The sequence below is a fragment of the Diabrotica virgifera genome, chromosome 7 (genome assembly GCF_917563875.1).
Source record: "Diabrotica virgifera virgifera chromosome 7, PGI_DIABVI_V3a".
Taxonomy (NCBI): domain Eukaryota; kingdom Metazoa; phylum Arthropoda; class Insecta; order Coleoptera; family Chrysomelidae; genus Diabrotica; species Diabrotica virgifera.
Window position 1 is genome coordinate 240,713,011 of NC_065449.1, and position 17,804 is coordinate 240,730,814.

At 35.4% G+C, this 17,804-nt stretch overlaps 1 protein-coding gene across 13 annotated transcripts in view; it reads right to left on the reverse strand.

Moving 5' to 3' along the window:
- LOC114328363 (histone-lysine N-methyltransferase 2D-like) overlaps positions 1 to 17,804 on the reverse strand; it is a 797,359-nt gene that overhangs the window by 43,210 nt on the left and 736,345 nt on the right. For 9 of the 13 annotated variants that reach the window (XR_007699214.1, XR_007699215.1, XR_007699213.1 and 6 more), the window contains 4 exons: positions 10,851 to 10,997; positions 6,635 to 6,854; positions 3,682 to 3,854; positions 246 to 418 (listed from right to left, as the gene is read on the reverse strand). Coding sequence is in view for 10 of the 13 variants with exons in the window: in XM_050655649.1 (XP_050511606.1) it covers positions 246 to 418; positions 3,682 to 3,854; positions 6,635 to 6,854; positions 10,851 to 10,997 (713 nt within the window). In the remaining 3 variants the exon portion in view is untranslated. The remainder of the gene's footprint in view (positions 1 to 245; positions 419 to 3,681; positions 3,855 to 6,634; positions 6,855 to 10,850; positions 10,998 to 17,804) is intronic. The other 4 variants (XM_050655651.1, XM_050655643.1, XM_050655647.1 and 1 more) reach the window with 3 other exon arrangements.

The window sequence follows — 17,804 nt, forward strand, 5'->3', positions numbered from 1 at the left end:
AGGGTAAGACGTTTTCGTAGAATAACTGAGTGACGAATTTGTTGACGAAAATAACGTTGCAAATTTGTTTATAATGTTATCAAATAATAATAATATTGTAATTTATATTTCCGTAAATAAATATTTAAGAAAATATTGGTCCTTCTAGGCTAGATGTTACATGCTTTTTTGGTCATCAGTATATATCTATCGTTCCACTTCATTCAATGCTACAATTACAAATATGTTCTCATTGGTAAACTTACTTATTTCCCATGATATGATGTTGTTGTTGCTGCTGCTGTTGTTGTTGCTGTTGGATGTTTGAGTAAGGTTTAATTTGTGTCTGGTTAGCTGCATCTGCTTTTGGTGCTGGGGACGTTCGGATTTGTGGTGCTTTGGTGCGAATTTTAGCTACCTGTTTGCTACCTATGGAAGCCTAAGAAACGAATAGGATAAGTTAGAAAAGAAAATACAGCAAAGAGCAAGTATAAATTATTAATATTTCCATAATAAAACGTTATATTCATAATTATAAAAACATTAAACGAATTATACCAATTTTTCTAGCGGAAATTACTAGGAGAGCAAGATTAGCATGGGCAGGATTTGGAAAACTTAGTTGGATACTTAAGAACCGCAAAATACCCCAATACCTGAGGAGTAAAGTGTTCAACCAGTGCATCCTTCCTATCGTGGCATATGGATGTCACACCTGGACCCTAACCAAGACAATAAATATAAATAAACTAGCCCCAACCGAATGAGCAATGTTAGGTATAAATACGACTGTCAGATAAAAAAAGAAACGATTGGGTAAGACCAAAAACAAAAGTCGAGGACATAACAACAAAAGTTGCCAAACTTAAATAGTGCTTCGCAGTCCACACTGCTAGACAAAAAGATCAACGTTGGAATGCAACTATACAACTCTGGAGACCTTACGAAAGTAAACGACCGAGAGCAAGACCACAGATGAGATGGGTTGATGATATTAAAAGAATAGCCGGAACAAATTGGAAATATGTTGCTCACGATAGAGACCGATGGAAAAGGAGTTGGGAGAGGTCTATGTCCAGACGTGAACGATAGAATGCTAAAAAGAAGAAGAAGACCATCTAAGATTATCTAAAAAACGAAGTACTACCTGAAACTCAATGAAATTCCCAGAATGGAATCGATAGAATCCTCAGAATAAGAGCATCAGAAGATGCAGAACTAATCGCATACGCAGACGATCTGCACTGATAGTAAGAAGCAGAAAGGATGGCCTCATGATGACAGCAAACAAGAGGCTTAAATGAAGGAAAAAGACTTGTTCTATCCTACACAATCGTGAAAATAACGTGAAAATAATTTTGTATAATGTTTAAAGAAAATTAGAACCTATTATTAATTTGGTAGGTCCATTAATATAGACAGGCTGCAGTGGCTAGGCCACTTAGAGGGAATGGACGAGATGGAGCCGTCAAAATACATTTGGAAGCTGATGGAAGCTGATTCTAGAACAGCACAAGACCTACCAGGGATTGTGGAGCAAAAATGATGTTAATACTTGCAAAATTTCAGTATTTTTATTTACTTGAATAACTTTTGTATTGGCAGACAGTGTTATGATGCGGCGAGGCAGTCGCATCAGGCGGCATAATCAGTAAAATAAAAAAAATTGCCAGATTGTGTAAAAATGTTGTCAGAAAAAAATGAAAAGTTACAGACAATAATATGTCTAATTACTAAATGAAAATCTAATGAAATTGCAGAAAATCTTGATATAAGTTCCGAATTTCCAGCTAAAAATGAAATTCGAGCCAGGAGAAAAAAGCGTTTATTTGATTATGAAAAATCTGTGGACGAGCTATTAACAGATGAAGCTAAATTTAAAATAAATTTGTTCATTTACATTTTAGACATTACCGTTATTTCTTTGGCTAATCGATTTTCGCTTCTAGAAATTCATAATAAAAATTTCAAATTTTTATATGATATTTTTAAATTGAGGGAAATAGTTGATGATAAAACACGATTAGAAACATATTGTATGAATCTTTGTTCAATACTTTTAATAGAAAAAGAAAAAAAAATTGATATAGAGGCAAATGATCTTCTAGAAGAATTGCGTGATATATCACAAATGATACCATACTCCATGAAACCTTTAGAGGTTTTGAACTGTTTGTGCCAAATTGTGCCTAATTTCTTTATACCCAAATGTAGTTGTATCACTAAGAATTTTATTAACACTCCATGTCTCAATAGCTAATGGGGAAAGAAGTTTTTTAAAATTAAAAATTATTAAAAACTATTTAAGAAAAAAAACTAAAAAAATTAGCACTTATTTCAATAGAGGTCTCACTAACTGCTACACCTATCTATCCCCACTAGACTACACAAATCTGATTGACGAGTTTGCCAAAATTTAAGTCAGAAAGGTAAAATTATAATTTTTGTAAATGTTACTTAAGAGCATAGGCGCAAAATTTTGCTTGCAATTCATTCATTTTTTTCGAATCCTGAAAAACTAATAAATATTTTTGAAAACTTTTAAAGGAGATTAAAAAATTACATTATTATCGAGGGCCAAAAATCCCTTAGAATTAACAAAAGGTTTTCTTTTTAATAAGATATTTGAAATTAAAAATTACACTCAGTTTTCTCTTTTTTTTTTCATCTCTTTAACTTATTCAAATAAACATAGAGATACAATATAAAATATAGAGAATAATATAGAGACATAAAATAAATCAAAAAAACATAGAGATTTTCAGGGACATTCGACCCTCGGTAATACGTAACCTTTTATTCCGCATTTAAATTTTTCAAAAATACTAATTAGTTTTCTCAGGATTCGAAAAAAAATGAATGCATTTAAAAAGCATAGCAAGCAAATTTTACGCCTACCCACTTAATGTAATGTTAATACATATTTCATTTAATTTAAAGTATGGTTTGTTTTAAAAATAAGTTTTCGTTCATTTTGTATAGTTTCATTTAATGAAAATAAAAGTTAAGTTTCAATAATTTAAAGGGCGGCATTTCGAAGACTTGCATCATATTGAACAGATGTACCACACGGCCCTGTTGGCAGAGTTGCAAATTTTTTGTTTAAAAAGCTGCTATTGGATACTGGATAGATATGTATGTATGTAAACCATAATTTAAATTATGTTTAATTTAAATTATGTTATTTACATATAATTTCCATCTCGGAAATTGTTCTCAAATTTTTTTTTCAGAAAAAAATCAGAACCATATTTAAAACTGTTGGGAGGGGAACGAAGAGTAATATTAAAGCTTCTCATATACTCACAGAGATCTCCCAAAATTGTATAGGAAATGTATGCGCTACAGTATTTTACATAACTTTATGTACCACGAATATTTCACATTTATTTTAACTGATAAAATAAAATGTAAGATAAAGGTTTAATAAAGCAGTGAAATAATGTAGAGCATTTCAAGATCCTTCTCCATATCAAAAGTAAAGAAGAATCTTTAATTTTCCATTAAATACTGTTTAATTCACAAAATACCTAACATGTACTGACAAAGAAGGGTGTTTCTTGGCCAATGCTCTTTGCAGATGATATCGTGGTAATGGCGGAGAGCAAAGAAATGTTGGAGAAGTGAGAGGTTTGGAACAGGGCGGCTACTGGAGAGGGCGGACTTCCCTCTTACTATGAGATATAAAGAAAAAGTACTTACAGTGGTTTGAGCACCAATCGTTTGCGTTGATACTGAGCTTGCAGGTCTGATATTGGCAGCATTTGAAGGCAGTATGTTGAGAGGTCTAGTTGTTTGCTGCTTGGGTTGGATATTTTCGTTGGAAGGTCGCGGTTTCGCTATTTGCTGGACGGTTCCTTGTGTTGCTATGGTTTCTAAAAAAATACATTAGAAAAACTGTTTAAAAACAATTATGTACATAAACAGTATGTCCCTGTAAGTTGGAACCATATGGAAAACTTTTTTATTATTAATTTTACGAAAAAAGTTATTCTTCATAAAAAGCTCTGGATGATCCAAAATCTAAGGTTCAACCATCAGATATCAAATTTTATGAATATTATACGAGTTATGTCTAAAAGTATGAATTTCGCTTAAGAGTAAAAGTAGCTTTATTTTTCACAATATTGAAAATTGCTATTATGAAAAGTTGTCTGGAATTAAGAAATATATTCTAATATATGCAATTACATACATCCTTCTAATTAATAATTCGTCCCACAATAACATATGCAAGCGAAACATAGACTCTGAATCAGCGGGAAACGACAAAATTACTGGTACTTGAAAGAAAGATACTGCGGACTATCTATGGGCCTTGCAGAGAAGAGACAACAGGAGAATGGAGAAGAAGACACAATGATGAACTCCAGACAATATATGAAGATGAAAACATAGTACGCTACATTAAAGCAGACAGAATACGATGGGCGCGTCACGTGCTAAGATCAAGTGACGAAAGACTTCTGAACGCCACATTCTGGGAAAGGCCCGATGGAAAAAGGTCAGTTGGTCGCCCAAGAAAGAGATGGAAGGACGCAGTAGCCAGTGATCTACGCAAAATGGGAGTACAGCAATGGGGAATAGCTGCTCAGGACCGACAACAATGGAGGGAAATAGTAAACTCGGCCAAGACTCACATAGAGTTGTAGAGCCAAATGATGATGATGATGATGATGATCCTTCTAATTGAAAAAAAATTTTTTGAAAAATTATGGATAACCAACATTATTTTCAGTTATTTCGTGATAACTCTTTTATTATCAATTTTACGAAAAAAAGTGATTCTTAATAAAAATTTCAGCATGGTCTAAATCCTAAAATACAACCATCATATATCAAATTTTATCAATTTTATACGAAAAATACGAATTTCGCTTTATACCTTTATATTTCACAATATCGAAAATTGTTATTATAAAAAGTTATTTAGAATTAAAAACTATGTTTCAATATGTAATGACATTCTTCTAATTTAAATATTCTGACCTATAAAGGCACTTTACTTTTGATCCAAATTCATCTTTTTTCACATACCTCGTATAAAATTGATAAAATTTGATATAAGATGGTTGTATTTTAGGTTATCAACCATGCAGAACTTTTTATTAAGAATCACTTTTTTTCATAAAATTAACAATAAAAGTGTTATCAGAATTGAAATAACTGAACATAATGTTGGTTATCCATAATTTTTCAAAAAAAAAATTTTAATTAGAAGGATGTAATTGCATATTATAGGTCTGGATCCCGCGTATGAAAAAAAAGTTGATTAATAGCAAGCTGAAAATTTGTTAATAGCTTAAGGGTGTCTAGTCGGACAAACTTTGATATATGGGAACACTGGAACAGGGGAAGTTTTAATTGTGGAACAGGTTAAACATTTGGAACGGTCAGACCACGAAAACGGCACATGTATTTCGTCCGACAGAACAGACTTAAACTCTCCGAACAGAGATTAAACTCTCATGCAAAAATCAGACTGCTATTTATGACCAAATGGGCGTTTTAATGAGTGGAACATGTAGAATATGTCAAATGACAGGAATTATGACAGGTGATAAATAGCAGTCTGATTTTTGCATGAGAGTTTAATCTCTGTTCGGAGAGTTTAAGTCTATTCTGTCGGACAAAATTAATGTGCCGTTTTCGTGGTCTCACCGTTCCAAATTTTTAACTGTTCCACAATTAAAACTGCCCCTGTTACAGTGTTCCCATATATCAAAGTTTATCCGACTAGACACCCTTAAGCTATTAACAAATTTTCAGCTTGCTATTAATCAACTTTTTTTTCATACGCGGGATCCAGACCTATTAGAATATAGTTCTTAATTCCAAACAACTTTTCATAATAGCAATTTTCAATATTAGGTTTGTTCGTAGAACGATCAGCAACCGTTGCCAACCGTCAGACGCAAGCGCGTTCGTAGTCTACGAACTCGAACTGTTAACTGCGCAGCGCTAACTGTTAACTGCGCATGCGTCTGATGGTTGGCAACGGTTGCTGATCGATTGGATCGTACTACGAACAAACCTATTGTGAAAAATAAAGCTACTTTACTCTTGAGCGAAATTCATACTTTTTGATATATGTACCTCGTATAATATTCATACAATTTGAGATCTGATCGTTGAATAAGTTTTAGACCATGCAGAGATTTTCATGAAGAATAACTTTTTTTCGTAAAATTAATATTAAAAAAGTTTTACATATGGTTCCAACTTACAGAGACATAGTGTATATGAGACATAGTGAAATACAACGAATTATTGTAAATAGTTCCTTATCACTACATTCTTCAATAATCATGTCTTAATTTTACTACACTGTGAAAATATTCCAGTATATTTGTCTGTTGTTCATTTTATCTCTCAATCGAGTATATTATTGGTAATATACAAATATTATATACCTACTATAACATAGTAGGGATTATAGCAGCGTAGTCTGGTATATTTAGGGCCTACGGTATACAAGGAAGGTAACAGGGCCAGTGCTACGCTTCAACCGCTTATTATTTACCCCTGGTTTTACCCAAGGTACTCATTTTATTCAGATTGAGTCGACCTGAGGCCTATAGACATTTTTTTAAATGTCTAGATGTTGTATGTATAAATGTAAGAATAATAACTAATATAATTCTCTGATACTCACGGTTTTGTTGGGTCTGAATGGTGGCAGGCTGAGGATTCTGCTGTATGAACATTCCTGGACCTGGAGTACCATCAGCTTGGGTACCCCTGATAAAAATGGGATTCGGACCGATCTGCAATGCTTGAGACTGAAGACCGTTGGTCGTCCAGACTTGCTGTAAGCCATTTGCAGCAGCTGTGAACTGCCACGGGGCGGCAAACTGAACAGGCTGACTACTCTGCTGAAAGAAGGTTTAAAAATTTAACTAACATTCATTACAATTTTGGTCTGGTTTGGACATGATGAAAATATTTCGTTTATTATATCAGATACAAGCATTAATTGCTGAATTAGGGAAATATATAAAAACGGCAACATTGCAAAGTATGATCCAAAGACAGAAGTTATAAACTCGTTGCGTGATTACGACATAAAAGTGCTGTATTAAAGAAGCGGGGACAGTGCTTTGTTGCCATATTTAACGTAAAATTCATTATACTTCCATAAATCAATAACTAATGCACAAGATAATAATAATATAAAAGGACTGACTTCATGTTCAAACAACCAATAACTATATAAACATTTTTAACTTGTGTATCTTTGTATAAATGGTCTTTGTGAGATGAAGTGCAGAAATTTATAAAAGCATTGCGATCCATGAAAAAGCTGCTATCGTAAGTTATCTATGATTCTATAAAAGGAACTAAAAAAGCTGTTATTTTATGTCATATCTAGTAAACAATCAAAACTCTTCAGTATATTTTTCTTTTAGTCATTTTCTATTTTGTCTCTTTGTTTTTCGTTATCAATTCTTGCCAAATGATCTTACGGTTATACTCTTCTTATTGAATGGGCTCGACATCTCACCTGGCTTCCTTCTTTATGGGGAAAGCTGTGGACCCCTGTGGAGTGGCTCTTCGTGCTTAGCCTTGGTGATTATTTCGGTGATCTCGAGTATAACCGAATGGAAAAATGGCTCAACTGCAAATATCAGGCGACGTGAAGGTGTGATTTTTTTCCTGGCATTCCAACCTTCTGCTAGGACAAGAACGGGGTAAACAGAGTAAACAAGAGCCATCTGAGTGAAGTAAACAAAGAGCACACAAGTAGCCTCACACAAGTAAACAAGCCTCAGTCATCTGGAAACTGCGAAAATTGATCTCAGATCCTTTATCTACAATCTATACTAATAAAATCCTTAGTAGATATCCGACTTTGAACTGGAGTTTTCGAGAGAATAGAGTCATCCTGTGGATAAGTGGTACTGAACAGAGTGGTACTGAAGAGATAAAGCGCCACTGCTTGGTGACTACTTAATACATTAACCCCTACTGAGAAGGAATTTGTACGATGCTAGAAAATCTCAATATATATTCTGACTTTGATAAAAATACTTATAGTACTACCTTCATAACTCCACTGTTGTCTATCTCTATATATATTGGGTTACCCATTTTTCTTTTTAATGTTTATTGCCGCCTTACATACTATATACTAAATATTAAAATACTACTATAAGAAGTCTATTTACCCCTTAAAATGGTTAATCAAACTACGAAATCCATGCGTTAATCTTACTACAGAAAATGAATTTTACTCCAAATGTGATTTTAATAAATGTGATTATATAAAAAAGCGCAAAATGGACTGATCTACAGTGCGGAAATTGTGAAAGATATGTATAATTTCCATCAAGCCACATTAAATCCAGGTTTCTTCTCGACAATGTTAAATCCGATAACGGGGACGTCCAAATTGTTTGCATGGCCGTCCAACGTGATAGTGGGCAATATGAGTTTGCTGTAAGCTGTAAAGTAGTGATGCAAAAAGATACTGAGAAGGAACCAGACAGCAACTTGAATAGCGGGGACAGGCTTCTGAAGAAAAATATTTACAATTTAGAATGATAAAACTAGACAAAACTTAGGGAGAGAACGCTAAAAACAAGATGGAAATTTTGGATGGTGAAAATATAATGAAAATTAATAGAATTAGGGTAAGTTAGGTTAATAAGGCTCCTACGATGTTATATCTTCTCAATATTGTATAACGGAGTTGAATCCTGGACACTCACTGAAGCAATGGAGAAAAAACTTGAAGTCTTCGAGATGTGGCTATACAGGCGAATCCTAATGATATCATGGACGGACAAGATAACCAACGAGACCGTATTACGAAGAGTGGGCAAAGAAAGAGTATACCATGAAAAGGGGAAAGTTAGACTATCTCGGACATATAATGAGAAACGGCACTAAATACAGATTACTGAAGGTAATTCTTCAAGGTAAAGTATTCGGAAAGCGAGGAATTGGGAGAAGAAGAATATCATGGTTAAAGAACCTGAGGAAATGGTTCTCCACAGCAACAACTAATCTATTTAATGCATCAGTTAATAAAATAATTATAGCCAGAATGAAGAAGGTTAAGCTACGCATCTACGATAGATATTAAGGAACAATGAGCAAATACATGGAGATATGTGAAGTAGGGTTAGATCAGGATGGACGAAAGGGAAGAATAAAAGTGACGCATAATATGAGAATAAAATTACAACTAAACTGAAACGCATATTCTACAGGACTGCAGTAAGACCCGCTATTGAACAACCCAAAATGCATTTGCAGAAAAGAGCATGAGCTCAAATGTATTAAAGAAGCTTCTTCTTCTTCCTTCTTGTATGTAGGCTTTAAAGCCTGTTTCTTCTTCAATATTAGCCTCCTAAATTATTTAAGTAATCGCACCATCTTTTTCTTGGTCTGCCAATACTTCTTCGTCCATTTGGTGACTTATCTCGTGTATTCGTACTATCCTATCCTCTGCCATTCTACTAATGTGTTCGTTCCACTCCTGTTTCCGTTTTGTCACCCATCCATTTAAGTCTTCTACATTGCATGATCTTCTTATGTTTTCGCTTTTCTCCCTATCCAACAGACTTTTTCCTGATATTCGTCGGAGTATTTTCATCTCTGTTGTTTCTAGTAGTCGACTCGTTTTAGATGTGTCATGTCTTGTCTCCGCCGTGTATGTCAATATAGGTCTAATTGCTGCTTTGTAGATTCTTGCTTTTGTCTCTTGTCTTAGTCTCTTGTTCTTCCAGATTGTGTCATTAAGAGATCCCGCCTCTTTACTTGATTTTAAGCTTTGTTGTCGTACTTCCTCTTCAACATCTCCGTAACTGGTTATATCTATTCCCAGATATCTAAACCTTGCTTCCTGCTTTATTATTTTCCCATCAATTTCGATTTTACATCGTAGTGGGTATTTAGACGTTGTCTGTCATACATTTGGTTTGTTTCTGCTGATATTATCATACTGTACTTCTTGGCTGTTGTATTGAAGATGTGTGTTAATCTTTAGAGATTATCTTCTGTCTCGGCGATTAATGCGGCGTCGTCTGCATAACATAATATTTGGAAGCGACTTATTAATAAAGGAAGTCTAGTTGTGGCAAAATACGCTGATCTATGCAATCAGCCACCTTCCATCATTGGCTAAGAAACGCAAAAATGTGGCCAATCCTCCGTTCTAGTCAGGACGGCTCCAGAAAGAGTCAGATAGGGTAATGGGGTTGAGAGAGGAGGGAGAGAGAGAGGAGAGGAGGGAGAAATGGCAAAATGGGAGGGATAATAACGATTGGAACATTCACGAGTCAAAACGAGAATCATACAATACAAAAGACTATAGAATGAGAGTTCGAAAATGTCTACTTGCTGAAAGAAATAGCAGAAGAACACCAAACAAATATGGTCCGAAAGCGTTAGGCGAGCAATATCTTTGAAGAGGATTAATATTGATGTGACCAATGATAGACATTTAAAGAAATGTAACGATTTTGCTACTGTGACATATTCATGATACAAATTTCTAAATCCAGATCTTTCCTGATCCCACAATACAAAAACACACCAATATTTTGTCTTGTTTTGTTGATTAGTTAAAAGTCTACATTATGATTTTTTTGAAACAAATGTGTACTACACGATGGTGTTGAAAACAGTATGCATCCTTGTCGGACTCCCTGGCAGAACTTGATTTCCTTAAATTTTGCACCATCGACGTACAAAATCCTGATATGATAAATGATGGCCATCACTTGTTCAACGAGAAAATGATTAAATCTAAAGAAACTTATCAACCTTGCGAGTTTAGCTAAAGCATATTCATCAACTTTTACTTATGGTGGATGATTCTAACTACAACCAAAATCTACGTTTTCTTCTGATAAAAGTCTTACTTGGATAGGACTGATTATTTGTGCGGTCGGCTGAGTGCCTAGCATAGCTTGTGATACTTGTACACACTGTCCTTGCTGTTGTGTTTGAGCAACTGCGCCTGTACTACTAGCCACTTTTTGCATTTGCACTTTTTGTGTTCCCATCACCTATAGAAAATAACTTTGCCATCATTCAATTATATACACCTTAAATTACATTGTCGATATTTAAGTCAGCAAGTGTATTCATAGAGAAATTATTCCATATAATATTTAGTAAAACCATAACTTTATCCATGACAGATATTTGATATTGGACGCTAAAAAGAGAAAAGGACTCATTCACATGGTCCTTCGAGCCGGATGGAAAAGAACTTGTTATTTATACCCCGTTTAGGCTTATGCCTCTTCAGGGTGAAGGAACCTCCTTTTCTGGAGTATAGGGACGATAAGAGTGAGCTTGTTGTGAATGCTAGGTTGCTGGAGCAAAACTGCCAGTGGATCAGAGGTTCAGAAGGTGGTTTTAGCACAGAAGCTATAGAGATGAAGGAGGGAACTTACCGTAGCCCATTAAAGCGTCCAGTCAGCCAAGGAGGGTCCAAATCTGTCACCATAGAGAAACGGCTCTTGGATCAGCGTGTGGGGATGCAGCTTGGTTATATGCGATACATTAGGGGAGTTTGTTCTAAAATTCCGTAGTACTCATCAGGTAGTTCGTTTCTGGCCAATTGTAGAAGATTGGCCGGAGGGAATGAAACTTTGTCTTTGGGGATCCTGCTGAGTATGTGACCTTGCCGATTGCAAGGGGTGGTTAGAACATATTTTGCTCTGTGATTATTTCCATTAATCGTACGCGTAACGTATTTGTTGCTGAGAGAACTTATTCTCTCGTTGATGGAGGGGGGGGGGGGCATTTTTGCGAGTGGGCGTACCAATACCGACGGATATCTCCAGTGCTTCCTGAGGCACTTTCTGAGTATTCTGCGTTCGCAACCAACCGAGGATGTTGTTGGTGTATTGTCGGTTTAGTGAGGCATAGAGAACCGCTCTGTAGTCGATAATGGGCCTTATGTACGTTTTGTAGGTGTGTAGGAGATCTGTAGTCTTGCTTGATGTGCCTCCAAACGTTCCAGATAGCGCCCCAAGGAGTTTAGCTCTATTTCTTACCCTGTTTAAGGTGTGTTGGATGTCAATGTTCCAGTTGAGTGTCCTGCTAAAATGGACCCCCAAGTAGACCACCGACGGACGAAATTCAAGAGCCTCTCCTTGAAGGGTTATTCTAGCCCTTTCGTTCTTGGAACTTTTAGGGTGTCTGAATGCTATCATTTGGGTTTTTGTTGGGTTGAGTGTGACTCTCCATTTATTACACCATGTAACAACCTTGTTTAGTTGTGTTTGGGCCCTATCGAAGACAGAGGGGTGTCTCAGCGTACCATATGCAGTACCCGCAGTAAGCAAAGCAGTATCGTCGGCGTAAAGTAGGATTGACTCGGTTCGATTAATGGGATGGGGGATGTCACTGTTGTATGCCAAGAATGAAAGTAGTTGGTAAGAAAAGAAAATGATGATGATGATAGTCTTCTATAAATATAGAAAAATATGTTGAACATTTATAAGCTGATAATTTATTGAATATTAAAGGGAAATGAAAAAGCTAAATGCAAAGTGAAAAGAAGGTAGCAGATGAAATAAAAGACGTAAAAAGCTGATGGAATCTAAGAAAGAAAACAAAGAAGATTATAAGATGGAAGGATCACAAGATTGTGTTTTTTAAGATTAAATACTTGCTTCAAGTATGGGAAACAGCATGAACTATGAAACAATTATTGACTGCAAGTCTCATTCCACTGTTTATAGCTCTACCTAAGAAGACAACAGCAAAAACCTGTGCTGATTATAGAACCATCAGTTTGTTAAACCATTTATTGAAAATTATTCTGAAGATAATACATGGTCGTACCTACAATAAATGCGAGAAATACTTGGATGACACACAGTTTGGTTTCCGTAACGGGTTTGGGATGAACGTACTTGCTCAAAGATGTCGATATATATCTGTAGACATATACTGTTGTTTTATTGACTTCCAAAAGGCATTTGATCGTGTTAAGCACTCCATATTGATCGAAGCTCTAAACAACATTGGCTTGGACGTCAAAGATGTTCGAATAATTGCACATTTATATTGGAATCAAACAACATCAGTTTTAGTAGATAGTTTGGAATCACAGGCTCTTAATAATGTCTCTTAATAATGCCTCTTGTCACCCCTGCTTTTAAACGTTTACTTCGAAAGAATTTTCAGAAATGCACTTTCTGAAAAACAAGAAGGAATACTCGTGAGCGGTGAAGTCATCAATAATTTGCGATATGCAGACGATACAGTACTCCTAGCTTCTAGTCAAGAAGATCTGCAAACACTACTTGATAGTGTCATTGAGAGTTGTAGGGAGGCAGGTCTGGATCTGAAGATACGGAAAACCAAAACACTCGTAATAAGTAAACAACAGCATATAAAACCGTCTATATATGTAAACAATACCAAACTTAAGCAAGTTGATAAAATCGTTTATCTTGGACAGCAATTAAATTGTAACGCAGAAAGTCACGGCGAAATTAGATCTAGGATAGAGCAGCTTTTAGAAGGATGTCCAAGGTGCTATGTAACAGAGACCTAAAATTAGCATTAAGGATCCGCCTACTTGGCTGCTACATGTTCTCGGTCTTACTCTATGGTGTCGAGTCCTGGACTGCGAATAAAATCGATCTAAATCGTCTTGAGGCTTTCGAAATGTGGTGCTGTAGAAGAATTTTAAAAGTTTCCTGGGTGGAGAAGATTCGAAACTCCACAATACTAGAACGTGTCAGCAAGACTACTGAGATCATAAAAAGCATCAAGCAGAGAAAGCTGGAGTACTTCGGACATGTAATGAGAGGTCCCAAATATAGGTTGCTACAAAATATTATGCGAGGAAAAATAGCAGGGAAACGCAGTCCAGGACGAAGAAGAACCTTATGGTTGAAGAACTTGCGAGATTGATATGATGTTGACACAAGCATGATATTTAGGGTGACAGTGAATAAAATTAAGATAGCTATGATGGTAACCAACGTTCTGAAAGGACATGGTACATTAAGAAGAAAGTCTCGTTGAACTTGAATGGTACTTGTTAGTTTTCTCTTTCAATTAAGATACTGTCTTAAAAGCAATTTTAAGAATATGATGACTATATTCATATCAAGTATATTATTATGGTTACAATAATATAAAAATTAAACAATTCTGACTGTAATATGACATACTGAGGTGTATTTGTATACGGACAGACAGTACCAAGCGCATTTGCTTTGTTGGGTGTAATAAATAATGTGACTGCTAAAAGTGTATGTCTGTTTTGGTTTTAATCTTAAAAAAGTGTAAACACGAATAAGCAAAACATTAATTGCACAGCAAATGACAATGACAGTCTTGCTTTGTTCGCTTTTAGTAAAAATACTATTAATATATCTATCTCTCTTTGTAACTACATTAAATAAAAAAATGAGAGGCATCTCTTGAGATTTAATTTGTTTCAGAGATCACCACCATCTGTTTACGTACGTTTCTTCCTCTAGGAGTCGTCAGAGCGGCTTTGTAGTGGGCTCTGAATCAAAATAAATCCAGCTGCCTAGGAAGCAAAATAATACGAAATTATTTTGCCAATGGACGCAATAGCAACATCTATTTAAACAACGAGGAATCTAAAGTACAGAAGGACTATAGATTTCTTACGCCGGAAAGCACAATTTTGGTAACAACCTAAAATCTGAGTCTTCTACAATTTGCAAGGTAAAGGGACCGATAAATGATAGACATGAAGGAATCTACAATTGCATTACTTCTTCTTAAGGTGCCGAAATCACTTGTCGATCGTTGGCTATCATGTTGCCCAGCATATTAACAATCATCATCTTATTTACAGCCGCACGAAATAGTTCAGTGCTAGTTTTCCCAAACCATTGGCGTATGTTTTTAAGCCAAGAAATTGTATGGCAACCCACACTTTTTTTTCCCATTATTTTACCTTGCATGACAAGGCGAAGTATGTCATATTTTTCTGGGTGACGCATTATATGACCAAAGTATTCCAATTTGCGCCTTTTAACCGTGTTCACTACTTCGCAACTTTTATTCAAACGTTGCAAAACCCTCTCGTTTGTGACTCTTTCTACCCAACTGATCTTCAGAATACGGCGGTAGACCCACATCTCAAATGCTTCTAGGTTCTTCAAAAGCGATTCTGTCAGGGGCCATGCTTCAACTCCGTAAAGTAGTACTGGGAATATATAACATCGAACCATTCTTATGCGAAGTTAAGGATTTTCTTAAATTTCATAAAACTTGTTCTTGCTTTGGCAAGTCTACTTTTTATTTCTGTACTAGGGTTCCAGCTTTCATTAATATGAGTACCCAGATATACAAGATAACTTACGCGTTCAATTGTCATTACCAATTGTTACGTTATAGTTATTATTATTTACGGTTGCCTGTTTACTAATAACCATAAAATTTGTTTTTCTTGCGTTGAGTTTGAGTCCATATATCGCACAGATCGCCACCATTTGGTTCAATAACGCTTGAAGATGTTCAATTGATCCAGTCACTAACAAGGTGTCATCTGCGTATCTGATATTGTTCATAAGCACGCCACTAATGATTATGCCCTCTTTTGCGTTTTCCAACACTTCATTTAAGATTGTTTCAGCGTAAAGATTAAACAATAGTGGTGACAATATACAGCCTTGTAACCATGCTTGATATTTACTTCTTCAGAGCACTGATTCCCAACCCTAATGTCGGATTTATACTCAGCTATTGCTACTGCCGCTGCCGTTGACGGAAATATTGCCCGAAATATGATCTCGACACGAGTGAGGTGTTTACATCAGTCTCATTACCGAACGAGTCACAAGAAAGGAATGTGACAACAACATCGTCTTACTCACTTGCCGCTCTGCCGGCGGCGAAGCCGCCTTTGACTTCTCTCCTTTGACTTCCGTCACTAGAACCGACTTTTTGGGTATGTAGGTGCAATGGCAGTAGCATGACGAGGAGCAGCGCGAGTGAGCTATTTACACATTCACGCTGCCCACTTCCCTGTCCAATTCCCTGTCGAACAGGGCTGAGTATAAATCCGGTATAACACATGCAGCCTGGGCCCAATACAGATTTGCGATGATTCTTATGTCCTTATACCGTCCCGACCGGAAGTCTTGAGAATATGTAGGTAGGTAGCATTTTTCATGGCCAACTTTATCAAAAGCCTTTTTAAAATCAATCGCGCACATGAAAACGTCATGATTTACATCTCTGCATCTTTGAATTAAAACTTGGGTTGCAAATAGTGCATCACGCGTTCCAAGGCCACAGCGAAAACCTAATTGAGTATTCCAATAATTGCATTCCACAACCCGTCTATTTATCTAGGTTATCCAACGAATTTTTGCTTTCTAGTACTCAAAATGTGAGTAGAACTGAGGTAATGAGAGAGAGATTAAGATTTAATTTATTTCAGACACCATGAGCATCCGTTTACGAATGTTTCTTCCTCTAGGAGTCGTCAGAAGGGCTTTGTGGTACGCTCTGAATCAAACTAAATCCAGCTGTCTAGTAGGTAAAATAATACGAAATTATTTGCAAATGCTTAAACTAGACTCAAGGAAAATACCCTGCACATCTATGGGACAGTATCTTAAAGAAGAAACACATTAGGCCAGGGTAATAAGACAAAAATATACCCTGTTCGTGAAACTTCAACAGCCAGGGCACTGAAGCGTTTTTTCAACAGGTACCTATAGGAACAAATTGTAACTATTTCCTGCGTAGGATCTGGCGGCCATTTTTATTTATCAACAATTAACTGTCAAAAAATGGCATTTTCCCCTTTTTTTCAAATCAACGGAAAACAGTGAAACTTACGATTTTTTTAGTACAACTATCTTCGAGATTATGGAAAAAGCTTTAAAATGACATATTACAAAGTTTGATATACTTATTTTCCATACAGCACAGGTCATCTTTAAGATATCTTATTTACAACCAAATATGGTCTTAATGCCTTGACACTTTTAAAAGATATTATCTTTAAAACGCCAAATTTAAAATATCTTTAAAACGCCAGATTTAAGATATATTTTAAACATCATATTTAAGATATTTTTTCTTAAAAATAGGTTATAGTTACGAATTTAAAAGTTTGGTTAGGTTAGTAAAACATTTAAGACAAGAGCTGGTAGCTAAAAGACAAACTCCAAACAAAAGCTTTTTCACATCAGTGACTTCAGTGGTGAATCTTTTGATGAAGATATGGTTTTATTTGAGGGATATTTAGAAGACTACAGATTTTAATAATGCAGTAGGTTTAGATTTAGATTGTTATATTATTAAAGTAAATAATTAACTTTGTTATCAAGAGTAAATGCATGTCTCCTAATTCAACAGCTTCCCTTAACAATATGCTCTTAAAAATATATTTTTAGGTACCTATCGGAGCTTGTTAAAGTAAGAGGATCGAAAGCCTACGATTTTGTATTAAGAGTTGGAAAATTAATTGTTAGCAATGAGCAAGCTTTAAGTACAGTTGGCTGGGACAAAAATGCAAACAAAAGTTTTGTGATACCCGAATTGCAAATCTGATAATTGGTAAAGCTTATTCTATACGAACATGTAAAATTTTAATAGCAATAAACGCATTTTTGGAACCTAATTATTTTTATTAAAAGTTCATTTAAAATATTTCATAAAAAATTAAAAAGAAAGCTATCCTAAATAATAGACAAAAAAAAAGACATCTTTAAGATGTAAGGATTTGTAACATCCGTACATCTTTAAGACGTAAAGATATCTTTCCGGAAATACCAGACATCTTTAAGACGTATAAAACATCTTTAGTGAGTTATCTTTTAGATTTCTTTAAGATGTCTTTGTGTTATCTG